The sequence below is a fragment of the Dicentrarchus labrax genome, unplaced genomic scaffold (genome assembly GCF_905237075.1).
Source record: "Dicentrarchus labrax unplaced genomic scaffold, dlabrax2021, whole genome shotgun sequence".
Classification (NCBI taxonomy): Eukaryota; Metazoa; Chordata; class Actinopteri; family Moronidae; genus Dicentrarchus; species Dicentrarchus labrax.
This window is the reverse complement of record NW_026136701.1, coordinates 16351368-16371325: the sequence shown is the minus strand read 5'-3', so window position 1 is coordinate 16371325 and position 19958 is coordinate 16351368. Positions and strand designations below refer to the sequence as shown.

The 19958-nt window shown below is 37.7% G+C and overlaps 1 protein-coding gene across 3 annotated transcripts; it reads left to right on the top strand.

Moving 5' to 3' along the window:
* The first annotated feature begins 4277 nt into the window (after positions 1 to 4277).
* rb1cc1 (RB1-inducible coiled-coil 1) lies at positions 4278 to 18904 on the top strand. Of its 3 annotated transcripts, none has more exons than XM_051398584.1 (23): positions 4278 to 4646; positions 5602 to 5734; positions 5831 to 5957; positions 6059 to 6229; positions 6342 to 6544; positions 6824 to 7235; positions 7337 to 7507; positions 7591 to 7775; positions 7925 to 8111; positions 8974 to 9055; positions 9138 to 9202; positions 9304 to 9407; positions 10420 to 10546; positions 10756 to 12692; positions 12946 to 13132; positions 14169 to 14277; positions 14585 to 14885; positions 16351 to 16402; positions 16500 to 16547; positions 16995 to 17053; positions 17273 to 17400; positions 17692 to 17762; positions 18002 to 18904. In XM_051398584.1, the coding sequence occupies exons 2-23, from the start codon at positions 5664 to 5666 to the stop codon at positions 18077 to 18079; spliced, it is 4875 nt and encodes a 1624-aa protein (XP_051254544.1). In that variant the 5' UTR covers positions 4278 to 4646; positions 5602 to 5663; the 3' UTR covers positions 18080 to 18904. The 3 variants fall into 3 exon arrangements, with proteins under 3 accessions (XP_051254544.1, XP_051254554.1, XP_051254563.1); XM_051398594.1 differs by having other exon boundaries at positions 4278 to 4707; XM_051398603.1 differs by lacking the exon at positions 16500 to 16547.
* The last annotated feature ends 1054 nt before the right edge of the window (positions 18905 to 19958 follow it).

Below are 19958 nucleotides of genomic sequence, written 5' to 3'. Positions count from 1 at the left end.
ACAGTAGTCGCATATAAGTCAAACAATGACACACTGTTTCATGTATCATACTGACTTTATTATTAGTTATGAGCTGAGTTAGCTTCAGTCTTGATGTAGCATTTCTCCACACTTTAAATTAAAACCCCTCCTTTCATTTGAACATTTCAAAAATGACCTCCAGGGTCTCTTTAATCTGGAAATCATTTGTCTATGTAATTGTGTATTTAAAGTGATTTTGTTTGTGTATGCTTTCATACTGTATGTGTTCTTTCTTGGACAAAGGTCTCTTTAAAAAAAGAAATCTTGATCTTCATCAGACTACCAGTTTAAATAAAGGAGTCTAGGCACTGCTTTACCCTTATAGACAAGTAATTGGCCAGGAGCAATTGAAGTCTCCCACAGACATTAAAGTAAACAAAATCGTGACTATACTCTGTATCTCTTGTGCTGGACTTGCTAAAGTCTCTCAGTGACGCTACAAACATATGATGAGCTGATGAAAATGATGCATTGCTGTAGATTAAAATACCCAATAGTATATAAAATCGTTAAAATTAGCTCAATCAGAAACAACTATAGCTATAAAATGTAGAATAAACATTAATGCAGCAGTAATATTAATCAAAAAACATCACATAACAATAGTAAAACACTGATGGGGACCATTTTACTGCAATACTTTTATTTCTTAAGTGCATTTTGCTGATAATACTTACATACCCTTACTTAAGAAAACATTTTAATGCAGGTCTATAGTTGAGTATTTTCAAGGTATTAGTACTTTCACTAAAGGATCTAAATAAGCCTTCCACCACTGGGTTTAACATTAATTTATGAGAGAAAATAGGGGATTTGTAGCTTAATAAAAGACAAAAATACTTTCATATCTCAAAAATCTGATTTAACTGCATACACAAGAGACAACATCATTTCACAAGCAGATTTAACTAGTTGCAGAAGAAAGTGATGAGTCTCTGTTGATTCTCTTTTTATATTTAGGTACTCTAGTGTGCCACCCAGACACATCAGCTTAAACTACCATCTAAGGATGTAACCAGTGCAGTACACAGGGCTGCTGGCCTTCACAAGTACAGGCCTCTCAGAGTACTCAGATAGCTGTGCCTGGATCAGACCAGTGACCTTGCAGGCTATTTTGGCAGAGCTCCCCACTCTTCTTCTTTTGCTCAGGTTCAAGTTATTGAATCATTTCAAACATACTGAGCAAAAATCAAATGAAACAAGGCTGTCCTATTACAATACACTTTGACTGAGTTTATTTTCAGCAAGAAAAACAAGTAGTTCTTTCACTTGTTACAGATTGCGTTGCATCTGTGTTTGTCTGGAGGACTTTTTTTGCACTTCCAAGGCTTTTTCCAGTGTTTGATTACAGCAGTTTGTAAGATGCACGGATTTTGTCATAGGGCCTATTAGCACAAGCTGATGTTTTTTTCATACTCAACACAACTCACAGTTTATTCTAAAACATGAACAATGGGCAGATAAGACATTTGGGAACTATTGGACTCTGTAACAAAAGCAGGGAGATTATCTTTATAACACATAAGCACATAAAATCATGAAATTTAGTAGCAACAAATGTACAAAAACAATTTCCATCCTTCTGCAGTCTCACATGCAGATTAGAGAATATTCCAATATGATTTAAAATTAAGTTCTGTGGGTTTGAGCAATGCTTAGCCACACAAGACATGTACGATTAATGGACACGCAGGTAGAAAACAATAAAGTCATTGTAACCCCAGTGTTCTGTTTAGAGACCCTGTGCCCTCAGTTAAAAAACAAAAATAACATTGTTTTATTACCTTGATAGGTCATAACGTCTCCTGATTTATGAGATATATAAACATAATTTTGAGCTTGTTTTTCAAAAGCCCACTACAAATGCAAATAGTGCATTACTGAGGTCTAACAGAGAGTCTGGCCTCACACGGGTCAACCTGAGCCCATACATAAGTAACATCACCATGTGGTAACATAATATACCGTATATGAGTTTTTGGCAACCAAAGGAATATATATTTATTCATGCATATAAAATCTAACATGTAATATATGAAATATTTCCTAATTTGGTGTAATGACAATGCCTTATGGACATTTTGGTATTTTGCCACCTTCATCAAATATGCATGTTTGTGAAATCATTCCCATAAGGCGGTTATTTCTTAATTTGCACCACTTCAATTAGGTAACAGTAAAACAGCAGGGATTTGAGCCCTGAACCTCTGGTTAAAAAACGGCTTCCCATTTACACTGTGGCACTGCTTGCCAAGATTACAGCATGAGACTGGACATTTTCGAAGGGCTTCAGTGACTTCTTGTACAGTGACTTTGTGAAGAGGTCACTGTAGGTAGCAAATTTGAGACATTTTGTTCTGAGAATTTTGTGTTTGATGTGTCTGGGTGAAACAAATGATTGTAATACAGTGACCTCTAGGGGATGGGTTTGGTAATAAAACATTTCAAGGATTAAAGGGTCAGTTCACCAGAATGTAAATGAACAAAATAGTAACAGAAACAAACATGCAGATTTCCATGCCAATTCCATTTTCGTTTTACAGTTTGTCAAACATTAACCATACACTTCACTAAAAGGTTATGCATACTGTAGGCTGCGTCATCAACAGCTGATTGTGGAACGAGGCCTAATTTTAACCAGCCAACTCATGGTGGAGAGATTTGTTTGTTTAAATAGATATTGTACAAAGAAATTATATTTGGGATAAGGCTCTAACCTCATCATTCCCCACAAGCATCGTTAAATTTAGCACAGTAGACATTAGGGAGTAATAACATTAACTACTCATTTATGACTTCTAAACATTTGGATACTTTATTTATTTATCTACTTGGCAGCAATTGTTATTTTGCCTTTTCTAAAAGGAATTCCAGCTGGCGTGCAAAAATGGGATGACGCATTGATTGTGGTCTTTAATAATAAAGGCACACTTAAAGATAAAACTGTGTTGATTGTTTATTTGGCTTGATGTCAGAAAGATTTCGGTTGCATTGATGAGTTATTCTTCAACTTTGGTCCATTTTGGTCTTGAAACTTTTCGATAATTACATTTTATGGAACTGTATTGATATGTTTTATTTTTCCATCCTGTGTAGAAACACTTCCTGATAGTGGCTTAGATTAAATTATTTAAATAATATTCACTTTTTGTCATTTTATTCTAACATTCAGTTGAAATCATTTTGTGTCATTTCCATCACACCAAAAAAAGGGTGTTTTGTAAACAAAATTATTTACATATCTTGTGTTTTCAAAATATTTAATTTAATTTGCACACAGATGTACCTTAAACATTTATTTTCATAAATAAGGAAGATTTTAATATCCTTTCCTCTGTGGTTTTTCAGATCATTAACCAAAGCAAATGAACATCAGTTGCTGCACTGGTGTTTTTATTCATTTGTTTGTTTAAAGTATTGTCCCTTTCATATCTTAAACAAAGAAAATGCCCAATAAAGAACATATACGACAATTAAAAGTTTTAGTTTAATGAAACTCCACTCGAACTACCGATGCCCCCCCCAACTAACTACCTCCTCTCTGCAGCAAAATAGGATCATCCACACACTGCAGCCTCACATTAACCACACCCCTTCTCATGTTGCAGCAAAACACTCGACAGCGGTTTTTTTTCCCCCTGTTATTTTCCCAGAATACACCTGGAGAAGCCCAGTGACGAACGCATATACTGATGGGAAATTCGACACTGTTGTAAGAGTCGGATCTTTTGAACCGATTCAGTGGGATGCGGGTCTTAAATGTGTAATTTAATTTACTGACCCCAGTGGGTTTATTTATTGGTCACATAAGCAACACAAACAATAACGATTAAAGAATAAAATTGTGCAGGCCATAAAACATGGAACCAAAATGTTCTCTGAATTTTGAAAGACCGATGAAAATGACGTGAATTAACACTGAAAGTTGTGAGTTTATGTGAATAAATAACACACTATTTTCAATTAAATAAATAGACTAATGTTTAAAATATAACCTTAATGAAGACAGTGAATGAAGCAGAAAGGTACAAGCTTAATCACCAGTCTTTTATTCATATATATATATAGGGTAATATATTCATATCCCATATATTCATATATTTATTCAATATATTCAACAACAAAAAAAATTAAAACAAGCATATAAACTCCACTTAAACTTCACAGACTTTAACTCAATAATAATAAAATATAAAAGTATTAAACTGACCTGGAGTTATGATGACCGGATCGTTATCGAACCGCCCATCAGCAGATGACAACAACAAAACAGAGCGAGCCGCTGAGAGGGAGTTAGCGTAGTTAGCGTAGTTAGCTACCTGAGATAAACAACTGGTGTTGTTGTTGTTGTCCGTGTGTCACACCATCTCAACTGGAGGTTGCCAAATTACAAACATATATCACATCAGTATGGTTAATCCGTGCCACTAGCCATGGTTGTCAGTTAGTCTACTCTTATTTTAGTGTCGCTAAGCTACCGTTAGCTGAGTGGCTAAGACCAAGCTAGCTCTATGTATGCCAAGCTAAAACAGGGTAGCTAGCTAGCTCAGTTGCTAGCTTGTGAGCTAGCCAACTCGCCTCGGTCGAGGTGGAGACCAAGAACAGGGAGATGCGAGCGAAGTGAGGTAAGACCAACGAAATCCTGTGTTTGAGTAACAAAGTGTGGATCGTCACCCTTCTATCGATGTGAGTGTAAGCGGACCGTGTCGGGGTATTTCGGGTAATCTCGTTACATTAAGTCAAATTCATCGACGTTATTTTGCGCTAGCCTGACAGCTGTGTTAGCCACAAGCCAGCTAGCGCAGTCAGCGGGTTATTATTGAGTAGCTAGCTTGCTTAGCAGCTGCTGGTGGCCCCTTTCTTTGGCACTGTACCCGAGACTAACTGGAGGCCCCGAGCTTATAAAGCAACGACTAAGTGTCAGTTTTCTCTCAGCCCTTAAAAACAGTCCGTAAACATTTCAGCTTTTAGTATCTGCAGTTAGCTAACATACTCTGTGATAGCAACTTGACGCCAGCTGGTAAAGTGTTAGATATCTTAAACTAAACAGTTCTCAGTTAGTTGTTAGTTCGTGCTAACTCTGTATTATCTTTAACTTGGTATGTCACCGGTGCAGCTGTCTGCCTCTCCAGATAAACAATAACAAATGTGAACTACGTTATTTTCTCAGGCAGTTAACTTAGGAAAGTTTGTCTTACATTAATTAACTTATTAGATGACTCCTTACATATTTAACACTTGACAGTAGCCAGGAACCAACCACATGGTGACTCAGCTAACGTTACTGAGCTAATTATTCAGAAGATAAGAATGTAGAAGAGGAAGGCATGTTGTCCTTTTGTCTAAGCCTATGATATAACATTTAAATACTAATAATACTTACCCACAATTCTGTTCTCTGTTGTAGTGAGAAAACACTTTACATAAGTATTAATCAAGTAGCTTTACAGCATTGTGGTTTGGGTAAATGGCAGCATGACCTCTCACCAGAACTCATTTAACTCAATGCAACTTAATAACATGTAAAATTGATTTATAAGCTGGCTTATGTTCATGTTTGTGTTTTTGTTTTCTTCACAGCGTGACCTTGAATGACTAAATGAGCAAGATAGGCAAGCGCGAAGAACTCTGGGAGATTCAACATGAAGTTGTATGTGTTCCAGGTCAACAATGGCAGCACTTTGACATTTGACACAGATCTTGCTGTCCAAACGTAAGACTTTTTTTTTACCGATATTAGTCACAAATATTACATCTTATTCAGGAAATGTTGGCTATTGTGACTTAAATGAATTCTTACCCTTCTTAGTGTACTGGAGCTTAAACATGCCATCCAAGCCAAATACAAGATTGCAATTCAACATCAAGTCCTTGTTGTCAATGGAGGGGAATGTATGGCTGCAGAGAGGCGCGTCTGCAGCTATAGTGCTGGAACTGTAAGTAATTACAATTTTTAGTGTGCTTTTTATTTTTTTTTCCATAAAGCTGTAAAGGTTGCCCATGTGCTGATTACTGATGTCTTACTGTTGATCTTTAGGAAACCAACCCCATATTCCTGTTCAACAAAGAGATGATCTTGTGTGACCGGGATCCAACGATCCCTAAAACCACCTTCTCCATTGAGAGTGAGATTCAGGTTAAGGTAGAGGAGTCTCTACTGATGCCAGCTGTCTTTCACACTGTTGCCTCACGAACTCAACTTGCTCTGGTAGGTATCTTTTTTTTTCTCTTTAAATATAATATAAAGTCATTGTAACTAATACATTTAAATATGCAATGCTTCTAATTCTTTTCCTGATGTTTTTTTTTTGCCTCTTCAGGAAATGTTTGAAGTTGCCAATAAACTTAGCTCTTTCTGTGAACGTTTGGTTCATGATGAACACCTTCAACATCAAGGCTGGGCTGCTATTATGGCTAATCTGGATGACTGCACTCTGTCTTATCAGAAGTTGCTCATGAAATTTGACACTGCATACACAAATTATCAACGTGATTTGGAAGAAATTAAGGTGAAACTTACAAAGTAAGTGTTGACACTAAGAGTGTGATGTTTTGCACTAATACTAATCTTATTCAGTTTTTAACTTGAAATACAAAGTACTGTATGCTTATTAGTAATTATTATATTATTAGTAATTGCAGTATTAACTCTGGTGGCATAGTAAATATGTATATATATGTATATGTATAACTCAATTAAATAAGTAAAGTAATAAATGGAAGTAGTAACATAATTCTAATAAAATATAAATAAAATGAGCTTGATGAACTTGTCCTCACACACATTTTGTTATGATTTCAGGTTAGGAACATCAGTTTCTGTAATGGCCAGGATACCTCTGCTGGAATGTTTGACAAGACACAGTTACAGAGAGAGCATGGAGAAGTCCAGCTCAACACCAGGAAAGGATTCAGATGAGACGGAAGAAGAAAAATCCACTGATTCTGTGCTCTGCGCTGCAGATGCAAAGAGGCCCTCCAAGTTATCAGCATCCTTCTCTGCGTCGGGGACAGCCACATGTGAGCCAACTGGAGACCAGGAAACAAATGAAATGACTGACAGTGATGGACTGAGAGCTGCACTTTTGGAAGAGGAGAGAGAGTTCGTCAACACGGCATGCTTCAATGTCACACTGTTAGACTGGATCAACGTGCAAGACAGACCCAATGATGTGGAATCAGTTGTGAGGAAATGTTTTGATTCCATCAATAGGGTGAGTCACAGATGTATGAATAGACATGTCAAAATAGTGTTATGAATATGTAGTATGGTGGAAAGAAATCCATAACATCTTCACTGAAATATTTCTTTCAGCTTGACCCACGGATCATTCAGCCCTTCCTGACAGATTGTCGTGACACAATATCCAAGCTAGATAATCAAAACATGAAAGCCATCAAGGGGCTTGAGGACAGGTTGTATGCTCTAGACCAAATGATTGCAAGCTGTAAGAAGTTGGTGAATGAACAGAAAGAGCTTGCTCAGGTATGTAAAGTAAGAGATGAACACTATTAAATTACTCTTTTTATCTTTTTTTAGGAATTGTGCTCACGTCTTGTCTCTTACAGGGATTTTTGGCCAATCAGAAGCGGGCTGAAAACCTGAAGGATACATCTGTTCTGCCTGATTTGTGTCTGAGTCACACCAATCAGCTGATGATCATGCTGAACAACCACAGGAAGCTGCTAGACATAAAAAAGAAGTGCACCACTGCCAAACAAGAACTTGCAAACAACCTTCAAGTCCGACTCAAGTAAAACTGAAAACCACTTCCCATATATTTATTGCCTGTTGTACCAGTTTCATAACTTTTTGTACATAGGCCTTTTGTCTTTCTTGTATTGAATTGAAGTAAAGAGAATCATGTTTGCAACTTTAATGCTCCTAATGATTTTGCATTAGATGGTGCTGCTACGTGATGCTTCATGCAGATCAGGATGGCGAGAAGCTTCAGGCTCTACTCAGACTTCTGACAGAGCTAATGGAGAGAGTGAGGGTGGTGGAGGCCCTCAGTACTGTGCCCCAGATGTACTGCTTGGCGGTGGTGGAAGTTGTCAGGAGAAAAATGTTTATGCGCCACTACAGAGAGGTCAGTGCTAAATCCCATTATTGGACACTAATTGAGCATTCAGACACAGTGATACGAAGAAGTGAGTTATTTTGTATCGTGTGTTCAGCGCTGAGCACATAATTTATTCAGCTCTAATTGGGCAGTTGTTCTCTGACTTTGCCACTACGATAAAGTGAGAACATGCCTATTGTGGTTGCTTGTGACAATTAAGTTTTTTTCCCCCTTTTTTGTATTGTTTGTTTTAATGTTTTAGAGGAAATACTTGCTTTTCATTGGCATTGCGGCCCTGTGTTTTTGCTGGAAATGCAACTGGTCTTGACGCCCCTTCATGTGGGGCATCCTATTTAAGAGGCCCATGAAGGACTAGGAGTGTACCACTGTGTGGTTTGGGAGTTGTGCTATTGGTGGCTGCTCCCATTGCATTAGCTTAGGTTGAAACTTTATCACCACTCTCCTGCATATATATTACACTTCAACTGATAATGACTGTTGTTTTATGTCTTTGGTTTGTTTTGTCTGAATGCACAGTAAAAGTGGGAAATTGTTGGAAGCTAATAATGGAATTGATTTAGCTCCTTTTACTGAACTGATTTTGTTTTTTCACAGTTTGCCATTATGTGTGCGTTTCTTGCTTCCCCTTTCTATTTTTCTTAAACAGTTTTCTCCTCAGAGCCTCGCCTCTTTCTTTTGAATTATAGGAAAATAAGATATTAAATGTGCAGTTTTGAACATGAATGAAATTAAGTATCTCCCTTTTTTTACATTTAAACTCGGATTAATTAATGTCCTTATAGTAGCAACATTTAAAAACATGCCAACACAGTCCTGAAAGTGGACAGGGTCTTTGTTGTTGTAAAATCTATGCTATTAATCTTTTCAGTGGGCTTATGCACTCGTGAAGGATGGGAAGCTACTGTACGAGGCGGAGAAGTACAAGAGGGAATCCTTTGGGAAACTCTTTAGTAAGTGTCTTTTTGAAAACTTTTGAAATAACAAATTCCAACCAAGATTAGAGTTTTGATCTATTTGCTTATTTCCTTTCAGGGAAGTCTTTCCTCAGAAATCGTTTGTTTAGAGGACTTGATTCATGGCCTCCAACATCATTTTGTGTAAGTTAGGATTTAAGACCATTTTGTTAGTATTATCATGTATATTATTTCCACTGTATTTTAAGCTGTCTCTTCTTTTGCATTGTTTATTCTTGTTATAGACGCGAAAGCCCAGAAGGTTTGATGATGAACTTCCAGACATCTCTGTTGAGGACCTCCAGTACTTGAAATCTTGTTGTCCTTTAGAGGTGCAGCCTTTCCTTATGTAAGTCACTGTTCTTAGTTATTATCTTGTAATTCATGTAACACTGCCAGAAGTGTCCTAAGACAATATAACATGGACAATAAACATTTGGCTTTTGTCCAGTTTCAAATCAAATATATTTGGTGAATTCAAGTCCTGTTTTGCCAGTTGATGTTTTTTCTGTAAAATAGTAAAATATGCTTTAACAATTAAAAGTCCGGTGTGTAACATTTAGGAGGATCTATTGGCAGAAATGGGATATTATATGCATATATATGTTTTTAATCATGTATAATCACCTCATTATAGGAATTGTTGTGTTTTTGTTACCTTAGAATGAGCTGTCTCTACAGTAGCCCAGAACTGACAAACCAAACACTGGCTGTAGATAGGGCCTTTCATGTTTTTTGTGAGATTTGTGGCCACCATAGTTTGTCCTACGCACGTCACAGCCTCATTCCCATGTCATCAAATACAGTGTTCAGTTAGATGCAACTTAATATTTTTACTGTGTCAGATGTCCCCTAAGTGATTGATAATATAAATAGAGCATGAGAAAACGATAATCCTAATCAAGGGTGTAAGGTTTAGCACTGGACCGTTATCCAGCTAAAATCTTTTATTAGACACTGTTATTTCTGCCTTTCTTCACACTGAGTCTGTAAAAACTAGTAGATGACCAGTCAAGCCAGAGTAGATGATCAGTGACATTTAGTGAGATCATCATCTGTAAAATCATTTTGGGTATGTTTGGTGGGAATGGCTGGGGTGTAAAGCTGTGCAGGAAACTACATAGGATGTACAGGCAGTTTTTTAAGTTGATGTTAAAGTTTTAAATTAAGTCACGTATTTATAAAATTGTATCGATTGTTTTTGGAGCCTGATCCTGTGGCGTGGAAATTGGTGGAAACCCAGTCATTGTAGCACAAACTTGCAGATCTCTGCCCAAGACTGTTAGTACTAAAAGAAATCTTGTAAAGCGCAATTTTTAACATCCTGTCCTAAAGTTTATTCCTGTTACTTTTTTCTGCAGGGTCCCCACAATGTGTGACTTTGAGCCCTTAAATCGCCATGTAGAGACACTTCACCAGCTGGTCCAAGCTGCACAGAGTGTGGATGAGATGTCTCAAACTATTACTGACCTGCTAAATGAACAAAGGGTAATAACAGCTTCATTAACAACCTTTTATTTGTGTTAGTAAGTAGAAATTTAGAACGAAAAATGCTTCTGATACATAGTGCATGTGCGCATTATGAAATCCAAAATGTTTCTTATACACAGCATGATTTTGTTTTTGCTTTTCTCATTTATTTGTGTATTAAGTATTTCCCTTCTCTCCCTCTTCCTTCATCTGTTCTGTCTTTGCAGGCGTCATATAGTCGGAGTGCTCACAGATCAACTGTGTTGACCCCACAGTCTGAAAGCATACCTGGGACCACAACACCGATGTCCTCCAAGACCCCTTCCTCTCTTAGCTTTCAGGGACCCAGCTGTCAGCCCCTACATGTTCCCGTCCCAGCTCCTCTAGAGGACTTATCCCCAGACAGCATAGATGCACAAACATTTGATTTTGAAACCATCGGCCATCCGAACATGGACGCAGTCCTGCAGCAGGGCTCCCTTGACTTAGATTCTCTAGCAGAGAGCCCTGAATCCGACTTCATGTCTGCTGTTAACGAATTTGTGATTGAAGAGAACTTGACCTCTCCGAACCCCATCAGTGACCCTACAAGCCCTGAAATGATGGTGGAGTCGCTGTACTCTTCAGTCATCAATGCTATTGACAACAAGCGTATGCAGGATACCACAACACTAGTGAGGGAGAACTCAAGGATCACTTTCCTCAAACAAGTTATTGACAAGTATCGATCAGCTGCAGAGGAGTCCCACTCCAACTTAAGAAGTGTAAAGGATGACCTTTATCACTTAAGAGGCATGGTATTAAAAGAACAACATGACTTTGGCTTTGTCTTGAGGAGTATGACCACAGAGGTGCGCAACATTGTGGACAAAATCTGCCAGACCCACGAACTGGAACTAAAGGAGCAGCATCAAAGTGAGCTTCTCTCTCTCCGGCAAGAGCTCGAGAAGCAGGTTCAGACACTAACGGAAGAAAACCAAGTAAACCAGAGTATTGTCAGAGATGTTCAGCGTGCAATGCTGGAGCTGGAGGGGCTTATGGAGCGCAAAGAGAAAGAACTTACTCAGCTCGAGAATGAGAAAGAGCGATGGGTTGAAACAGAGAGTAAGCAGATGGAGAGGATCAAAAACCTGGAACAGGTGATCAGTGAGCAAGCTGAAGAGATCAAGACTCTCTCCGCTTCAAGAGATTCTCTGACCAGCCAGCTTCAGAATCTACACTTTGAGATTGAACGTAGCCAGCAGAAAATCCGGCAGGAGTTGGAAGCTAATGAGCAGTCCCACTTGAAGGAGCTGGAGGACCGAATGAAGCAGGAACACCAGACAGAACTTGAGACCCTTACCAAGGATAACCAGGAAGCTTTGGAACATCTGGCGTCTGAAAATAGTGCAAAGTTAAGCGAAGCAGCTGATCACCATGCCACTGCGCTCAGAGAGAAGGACAACCAAATAAAGGACTTGGAGGCTCGTAATACTGAGTTTGCAGAACTCCGCTGCAAACTAGAGGTGGAGCTAGCCCTCAAAGAATCCGAGACAGAAGAGGTGAAGCTGTTATTTGAGGAGGCCAAGATGCAGCAGACCGAGGCTGTGAAGACCCAGGTAGAGGCTGAGACCAGAGTCTTAAGCGAAGAGCTGGCAAGTATCAAAAAACAGCTTCAGGTAAAAAATGAGGAGTATGAAGTGGACCTAGCAGAGCTGAGGACTCTCATGCGGATTGAGAAGGACCACTGCATCTCAGAGTTGGTGGACAGACACGAGGAGGAGACTATTTTGTTGCGCAACGAGCTCTCCTCCCTGCAGCAGCAAGTCCAGGATGCCGAGAGGAAGCATGCTGAGCAGCAACAGACACTTAAGCAGGAAGTAGACCAGCGAGTGGCTGCTTTAAGTGAAGAAAAAGAAAAGCAGTTGAGGAGTTTCCAAGAACTGGAGCAAGAGTTGAGGACTGTTATCAGCGGTTTGCAGGCAGAAAATGACTTGCTCTCCAAAAAACTAGAGCAGGATAGACAAGCAATCGAGAAAGATTTAGAGAAAGAAGAGGCCTCTAAGGTTTCTTCACCAGATGCCTTTAAAGAGTTAGAGCAGCAGAAGGAGGAGATGGAGAAGAGACTGTTAGACAAAATTAGACAACTTGAGAGTGAGCTTCATGAGAGACAATCCTCAAAAAGGTAAATGTTTGAGCTCAATAGTAGACACACCCCATATGGAAATGTAGTTTTGGTTTTTCTGTCACAAAGTCTGACTCTAGTTTAACAGTTGGGTTCATTTAATCTGTTTACATGTTGCATAAAAAAAAAAGAAATCTGGGGTCTATCGTACTGTTAATTGCAAAAGAACTAGAACTATTCTTTGTGTTTGTGTGCTTGTATGTCCAGACTATGTAATTCCTTTTTCAGTGAAAGTGTTTTATGTTCCTTTCAGTGATGAAGGGTTGCCGCTGCAAGCTGAGGGGTGTGCAGATGCCGGAGCACCTCTGTCTTTAGACTCTGCACTACAAGAGCGTCTGCAGCAGGAGAGAGCCTCCCTGCAGTCCCAGATGGAGCTTCTGGAAAAGAAGAAGAATGAGGAGATACAGAACCTCAAGACATCACTAATCGCAGAGCAGCAGGTTTGTATTCGGGCCTTAAATAGGTGGGGAAAAAAGTGTAGTGGTAACCTTTATTAATTTCCTTGCAAGACAGTTTACAATAGACCGTTGCCATAATTGATGATATATTGCAGACTATATATATTGCATCAGATACAGTTATTGGCTTTGTTCACAATTTGAGCTGTACCCTAAACTTAATCAAGATCCACTTACGAAAGTAGATTAAATATTGAAAAGACCTTTCAGTATAATGTAATACAATTAAACAGCACCATAAACTACAGCCTCCAAAACGACTAGAAGGTTCAATCTACATCTCCCTAACCTTGAAAGTAGGGTGTATTGCAGGGCTGTTGTGTTAGACTGCATTAGTTTCAGCTAGTTGTATCTAAATAACTGGAAACAGAGTGCATGTAGTGGTGTGTGTGTGCTTTCCTAACTACATTTAAGCACTGCCTAGTCAACTTTGAATAGAGTGACAATTTATGTGGTAGTGATTGAGTACTTACTTTGTGAAACCTTCACTTTTTAATAGTTATTGACAGACACTGTCACTCTCAACCGCTTGTATTAAATTTCAAGTCAAGTGTTTAATTTTTTTTTTTTTCTGTGCTGGCACTTGTCTTGGTGCTGATTGCTAAAACCAAAAGATACCCCAGGGCTAGCAGAAAGATTTGTTTGCTGTTCACAAATTGCTCACTTGCTACTATTCAGCCAAGCATTTTCTCACGTATTGATTACAAAGATTTCTTTGAAGGTCTGTTATGAAGATATTGGACCTCTCTTTGTTGCACCACCCTTTTTTGGTGTTTAAGCTAATACGTTGTTTTGCACAAATTACATAATTAAGCTGTACTTACTATTTCAAATAACAGTTGTACCCATATAATTACATTTCAGTTTTGTTTTTTGTTACTGTGTATGATAAATGGTGAATAGTTCAGATATGGAACAAACGGTAACTCCCTTTGGCTGCAAGCTAATCTGCACTTTTAATGCTTCCTTTCAACTCATTTGTGCTTTCGTATAAATTCTCTGTTCTGTTCTTCTCTAGACTAATTTCAACACTGTTCTAACCCGCGAGAAGCTGAAGAAGGAGCAGATTATCAATGACCTTACAGAGAAGTTACGGAAAGTTACCCAACAGCAGGAGAAGGACAAAGGTGAGCGTTTTACACACTACGAGCTTCGAAAGGAGGGGAATCATTTTTTTTATGTGTAGCAATTGGTGTAAATTGTGTATTTAAACATACTCCTTATGTTGAAAAGCATGCAGTTATTGTTAAATAAAAAGTGTTAGCATGACATAAGATGGTCATGTAATCTTTTTAATATTATACCTAATAAATGGTCACAATAAATTATGCTTTTCTCTTCTTCTTACTGCCATATGATAGGAATAGCCATTTTTAAAGTTGTATGTAAAGATTTGTTTTTGCCTGCCAGTATTGCTTATTTATCTTATTACAGGTCTGATAGAGACACTCTCCGAGGACCGAGCCAGTGTCATGCAGGAGAAAAAACACTTGGAAGAAGAGCTTAACCGCCTGCGCAGTGCTGCATTGGTCTCCTCTGCCTTCTTCACTCCTAACCCCTCAGCTCAGGAGCCCACAGAAGCTGGAGCAGGAGCTGCAGCAGCTAGAGCTCTGCCTGTTGCTGGAGCTTGTTACTCTGAGTCCATGGCTGAAACTGACAGACTGGCCTCTGTGGCGGCCATTCGAGATGACGAGCAAGTTGATTCAGCAGTGGAAGCCAGCATGGTGACAGTCCAGTAAGCATATTTCTTCAATAAACATGGTTCTGTTGATAGTTTGAGGTATTTTGCAGTGACTGTGATCTCACCTGATATAGTTTATAGTATAGTGTTTACATGCACACAAGAAACTAGGTTACTTGGAAGAAATAAGATTAAGGCAATACATTTACATGCATTTTCTTAACCAAACTAAGGCCTGGGTTCTTGTCAGTGTATTTGTTCCTACTCCACACCTTACTTTTGAACAAAGATTTAGGGTTCTAAATGATATATAAGAAACCTATTTAATAATATGTTTTACTGAAGTCAGAAGGGATTTCTTTTTTAGGTCAGAGCATTCGCTGAAAGTAAAAAAACAAGCACAAAACCTTTCCTTACTGGGTGTATGTGTGTTACAAATAACCTACTGGTCAACTCTGGAGTTTTAATTTAGGTTGGACTTGGGATTTAAATATTTTAATACTGGTTTGTTCTCTTCTAATTTCTATGTGCTGCTCTTACTGCAATACTTCCTCATGTCCTTTTGTTTATCATATACATGCACATACCTTTAGAAATCTGTTACATACACACTGTATACATAGCCAAGAAATCAGGTTTCTTCAGTAGCAATGAAGCTCTGGTTAACAGGTTTTCTTTTTCTCTTAACCTGATAGAGGAAAACTGTGCTTCTTGTTTACATGACATTAAAGATAGCAGGTCACTGCAGAGAGATGACAATAACCACGTGACTGTATTGAGTTTAAACTCGTATGTCTTTTACAATCAAAGGTGGATGTCGCTGAATTACATCGGTCCTTATCTTCAGTGCTGTGTAGTTTTGTCGTTACACTATGTTGCCATTCTCTGATGTGTCATTTGCCACCAGCAAAAACTAATTTAAAAAGATCACTACGGACATTCTTTATTCATTCAGAAGTCAAGAATATATTTTGGCCATCTTAACACTATTGAAAGATCATACAGCTATTACTTTTATTTCCTAATTGGGATATGAGCTTATTGGTTTACTTCTTGTGTACACGTGGTCTTTATATTTTTTCCATTATCACTGACAATGTTATGTTAATTAATATACTTTTGCACCTTTGCTATATATAGTATACCCATAGCAAACTTGCAGCAGACCTGAAACTGGCTGCTTTTATAGAGTCAGAGCCTTTTTTGTTCGGATGATATGGGATATGTTACCAGTCACTGACAGAGGGAGGTCTTTGCGTTCTTGAAGAAGGATTTCATAAGACCATTGTGTAAAATATCCAAAAACGGATGGACAGAGAGGTGACAAAGGAAGGCAGGCAGGCTAGGATCAGACAGTGTAAGTTTTGAATTTATTACTATTTTAGGTTAAGAACATTTAGTAGTGACAAGACTAAAGATGAGAACCAATCATATTTTAATCAATTTTATTTTCTACATAATACATACAGTTTTACATTTTTCCGAGGACATTTATTAATTGATATTTTCTCTTTTGTAGTGATAACATCCTGATGTCCGAGGAGAAACAGCGGATACTCTTACTTGAGAGGGTAAATAGACACGCTATCTGTCACATCGCATTTAAGAGGACAAGACACTATGTTTCTATGTCTCTTATCTGTTTAATCTATCTAATATATGTTTCAGACATTACACATGAAGGAAGAAGAAAACAAGCGCCTCAGTCAAAGACTGGTCAGTTATTTATCATCTCTGTGGGCTATGTGACACCTGCTCCACTAGGTGGCAGTAGCATCAAAGAGTAAAATCCTGACCCAGGAGGCCAAAGAGCTCAGTGAAGAAAAATTAATTTTTAGCAAGAGTGTCATTAGAATGTGTAGAGGGATGAATATTAGTGAGTTTGCATGCTCTAAACAAAAACATTTATTCTAAGTGTTAAAAGTATACGTTTGTGGTTGAAAACATATTTTAACCAGACCTAATGATTGATGATGAAGGACAAAACTGAAATTAGAGTATGATGCTGTAAATAGGGCAAAAGAGCTAATACTAATTACTTGGCCTATTTCAAGTAAATGTCCAATAAAGCAAATGTTTGAAATCATTGGTAGCCAATATAACCAATATTGTTAAACCTTCAGTGTAACGTGTGTAACGTTGCCCTAATCCTTTTCTTTGTAGATGTCTCAAAGCATGTCGTCTGTGTCGTCACGGCATTCAGACAAAATCGCCATCAGAGAGTAAGTGAATAAAAAAAAATAACACATGGCCTCAACATGCACTTTCTGATGTGATTAATTTTTTCAGCTTTTTTTGTTTTTAGCTAAAACTCTGACCACCATTACATGCAGTGCAATTATACACATTATTGTGTAATTACCATTAATGTGTTGTCTTTTTTGTTAGCAGTTTGCTGAACTCTGTGTCATCATCTCTTTGTCCATCTTTTTGTACTTCAGTTTCCAGGTAGGCGATTTGGTTCTAATCATCCTGGATGAAAGACATGACAACTACGTGCTGTTCACAGTTGGTCCCACCCTCTACTTCCTCCACTCAGAGTCTCTCACTGCACTGGACCTAAAACCAGGTCAGCTTCACACAGACCTTTACTGACCACGATGAGAACTGTAGTATTAACATTTGTTTTTTAAAATTTACTAATAAAATAAATATGTATGTTTATTAGACATAGATGAATGGAGTAATAACAATGACCCTACATATTGTATGTACATATGTTCCCAAAAAAATGAGGTTTATACTTAATGTTTGCTATATTTTGCTTTATAAGCTTTATGTTACACACACATACGCATTTATTTGTGGTTTACTACTTTATTAATATTTGTTTAACAAGTAGATTTGCTTTGTTGTTTAGCATCAGGGACCTCAAGACGGCCGTGGGTTCTTGGAAAGGTAATGGAGAAGGAATATTGCCAGGCAAAAAAGGTAATAAATTCACCAAAAGTGATTTTCAACTTGTGTTTTTAATGAATATATAACAACCAATATAGTTACATAAATGAAGTGTGGTCCTGTAATTATTTAATTTTAAGAGAAAATTTCCACAGTGGGTGTGGATTAATTTTTTGGATGTGTTGACTTGATCCATGTCAGTAATGCTGTTATGTTCATGTATGCACAGTTTGAACCTTGTTTCTTTTTCTTGTCTTTTTTTCCTTCACTAGGCCCAGAACAGGTTCAAGGTTCCTTTAGGAACCAAGTTCTACAGAGTGAAAGCTGTTCCATGGAACAGAAAAGTATAATAGCCAAGTAATGAGCTAAAATGTATATTTATATTGCTTAATTTTTGAACAGAAACTTCACGTCATAATTCATAACTTGAAAATCGAAAGACCTTAAAAATGGAAAGAATTAAGATCGTCATCACGCTACTTTGAGTTTCAGTTCAAAATCCCACCTGCTACCACATTTTATGTTTTCTTTTAAACCCAGATTTGTTATTGTGGACCAAATGCTATTAACTTTATTAGGGCATTGCCCTATACACTGTGGCATTATGCCATTTGACCTGTGTGTAAAATTGAACAAAATTTGGATGTTAAATATTAGTTTTCATTATCAGCATTTGTCCTTTTGTGGAAAATACTGTGTCATTATCAACATAATTAAATAAAAATATACATTTATTATAAATGTTTATGGAGGAATGTTCATGGCATGCATATTGATATATTTTCTTTGATTTACTTATCCAGATAAATGTTGTAGTTGGAAATGTAGTTAATGCTGTTTGTTACTCACAAAGCAGTGTGGCCCTCTGTCAATACTGAAATGTACATTATGACTGACTGATGGAAACAGTCGTCTTTGCAATCCTCGAAATGCACTTTCAAAAACAATGCTTTTGTTGATTTGAAAAGGGAAGTTAATTGAGCTGTCAGAACTAAGTAAATATATCAGCACAAACTTCTCACTATCATAGAATATTGATATGTAGAAAGGAATACTTTGTGACTGTGTTTCATTATCAGAAGACATTGTACATTACCCATCAAATCACACATGTAACAATAAATGACTGTATTGTAAAAGATAGAGTTTTGAAACAATAAAGGATTGAACCCAAACGTATTCTCCTGTTTTTATGATGGCCAATTAACGTTCCATTTTTTTATATGTGATGCTAAGAGAAATATATGATGCTTTTGCACTCACCGGTATAATGTTCATTAGGGGGTTGAAAGTTTTCCCGGTTTGTGGAAAAAACTAATTTACAATACCAGTAGACAATTACTTATTTTACTCACCTGCTGAGTTTTCTTTATTAACTAACAAGTGACTGATTTATTATAGCTTGTTATACATTTAAAAAAAACTGTCCTTTTAGGACATATATAGCAAAGAGCTTTCTAATGATGCTTATCATTTTCTTGTGGATTCAGGAGTCAATGTGGAATAGCACAGTATAGTATATTCATTTCATTTAGCATTTTTGCTTTTGGGGAAACATTCATGTTGGCACGCTGCTGCAGGAAACAGACTTCAAAAAGGCTTCAAATCGGGGCCCAAGAACGATGCGGCCCTCATGGAGAAGGAAGCCCACCAACATCACTTTCCCAGTTCACAGCGGGGAGCATAGCAGCTCTCCGCCGAGCACTCTCTACCATGTGGGTCTAGGGGTGTTTTAACAATGTTTAGCTCTATTTTCTCCATTTAGCATAAGCCTGTTGTCACATTTGGATGGCTCCTTCATAAATTGATGGTGTGATTCCTACAATTTCGGGACAGGCCTGAATGACAAAATATGCAACACAACATTCGATACCGAGGTGGCTGGCAAGCACCAACCATGTGCACTGGACAGGCTCTTAGTGTAAATGTTTACAACCCCCCACTGAGCTCAGTGCTGCTGGGAGTCACTCTCATCAGGCTGAATGGGATTTAACATTGCCATGTGTAGTCTCTAGCTAGTTCCACCATTAAAACTGCCTTTGACTTGCTGTCAAACGTCTTTCTATAACACTACTTATCTTCAGTACTGTATCATAAAGCTAGCTTTTGTTAAGCAGTATGTATAGTAACTTACAATGTGGTGTGCATCTCTGTTTTTGTTCTATAATATTTATTTAAAACAGGAATTCAAGATTTATTTTAACAAGGAAAATACACTATATGTTATAA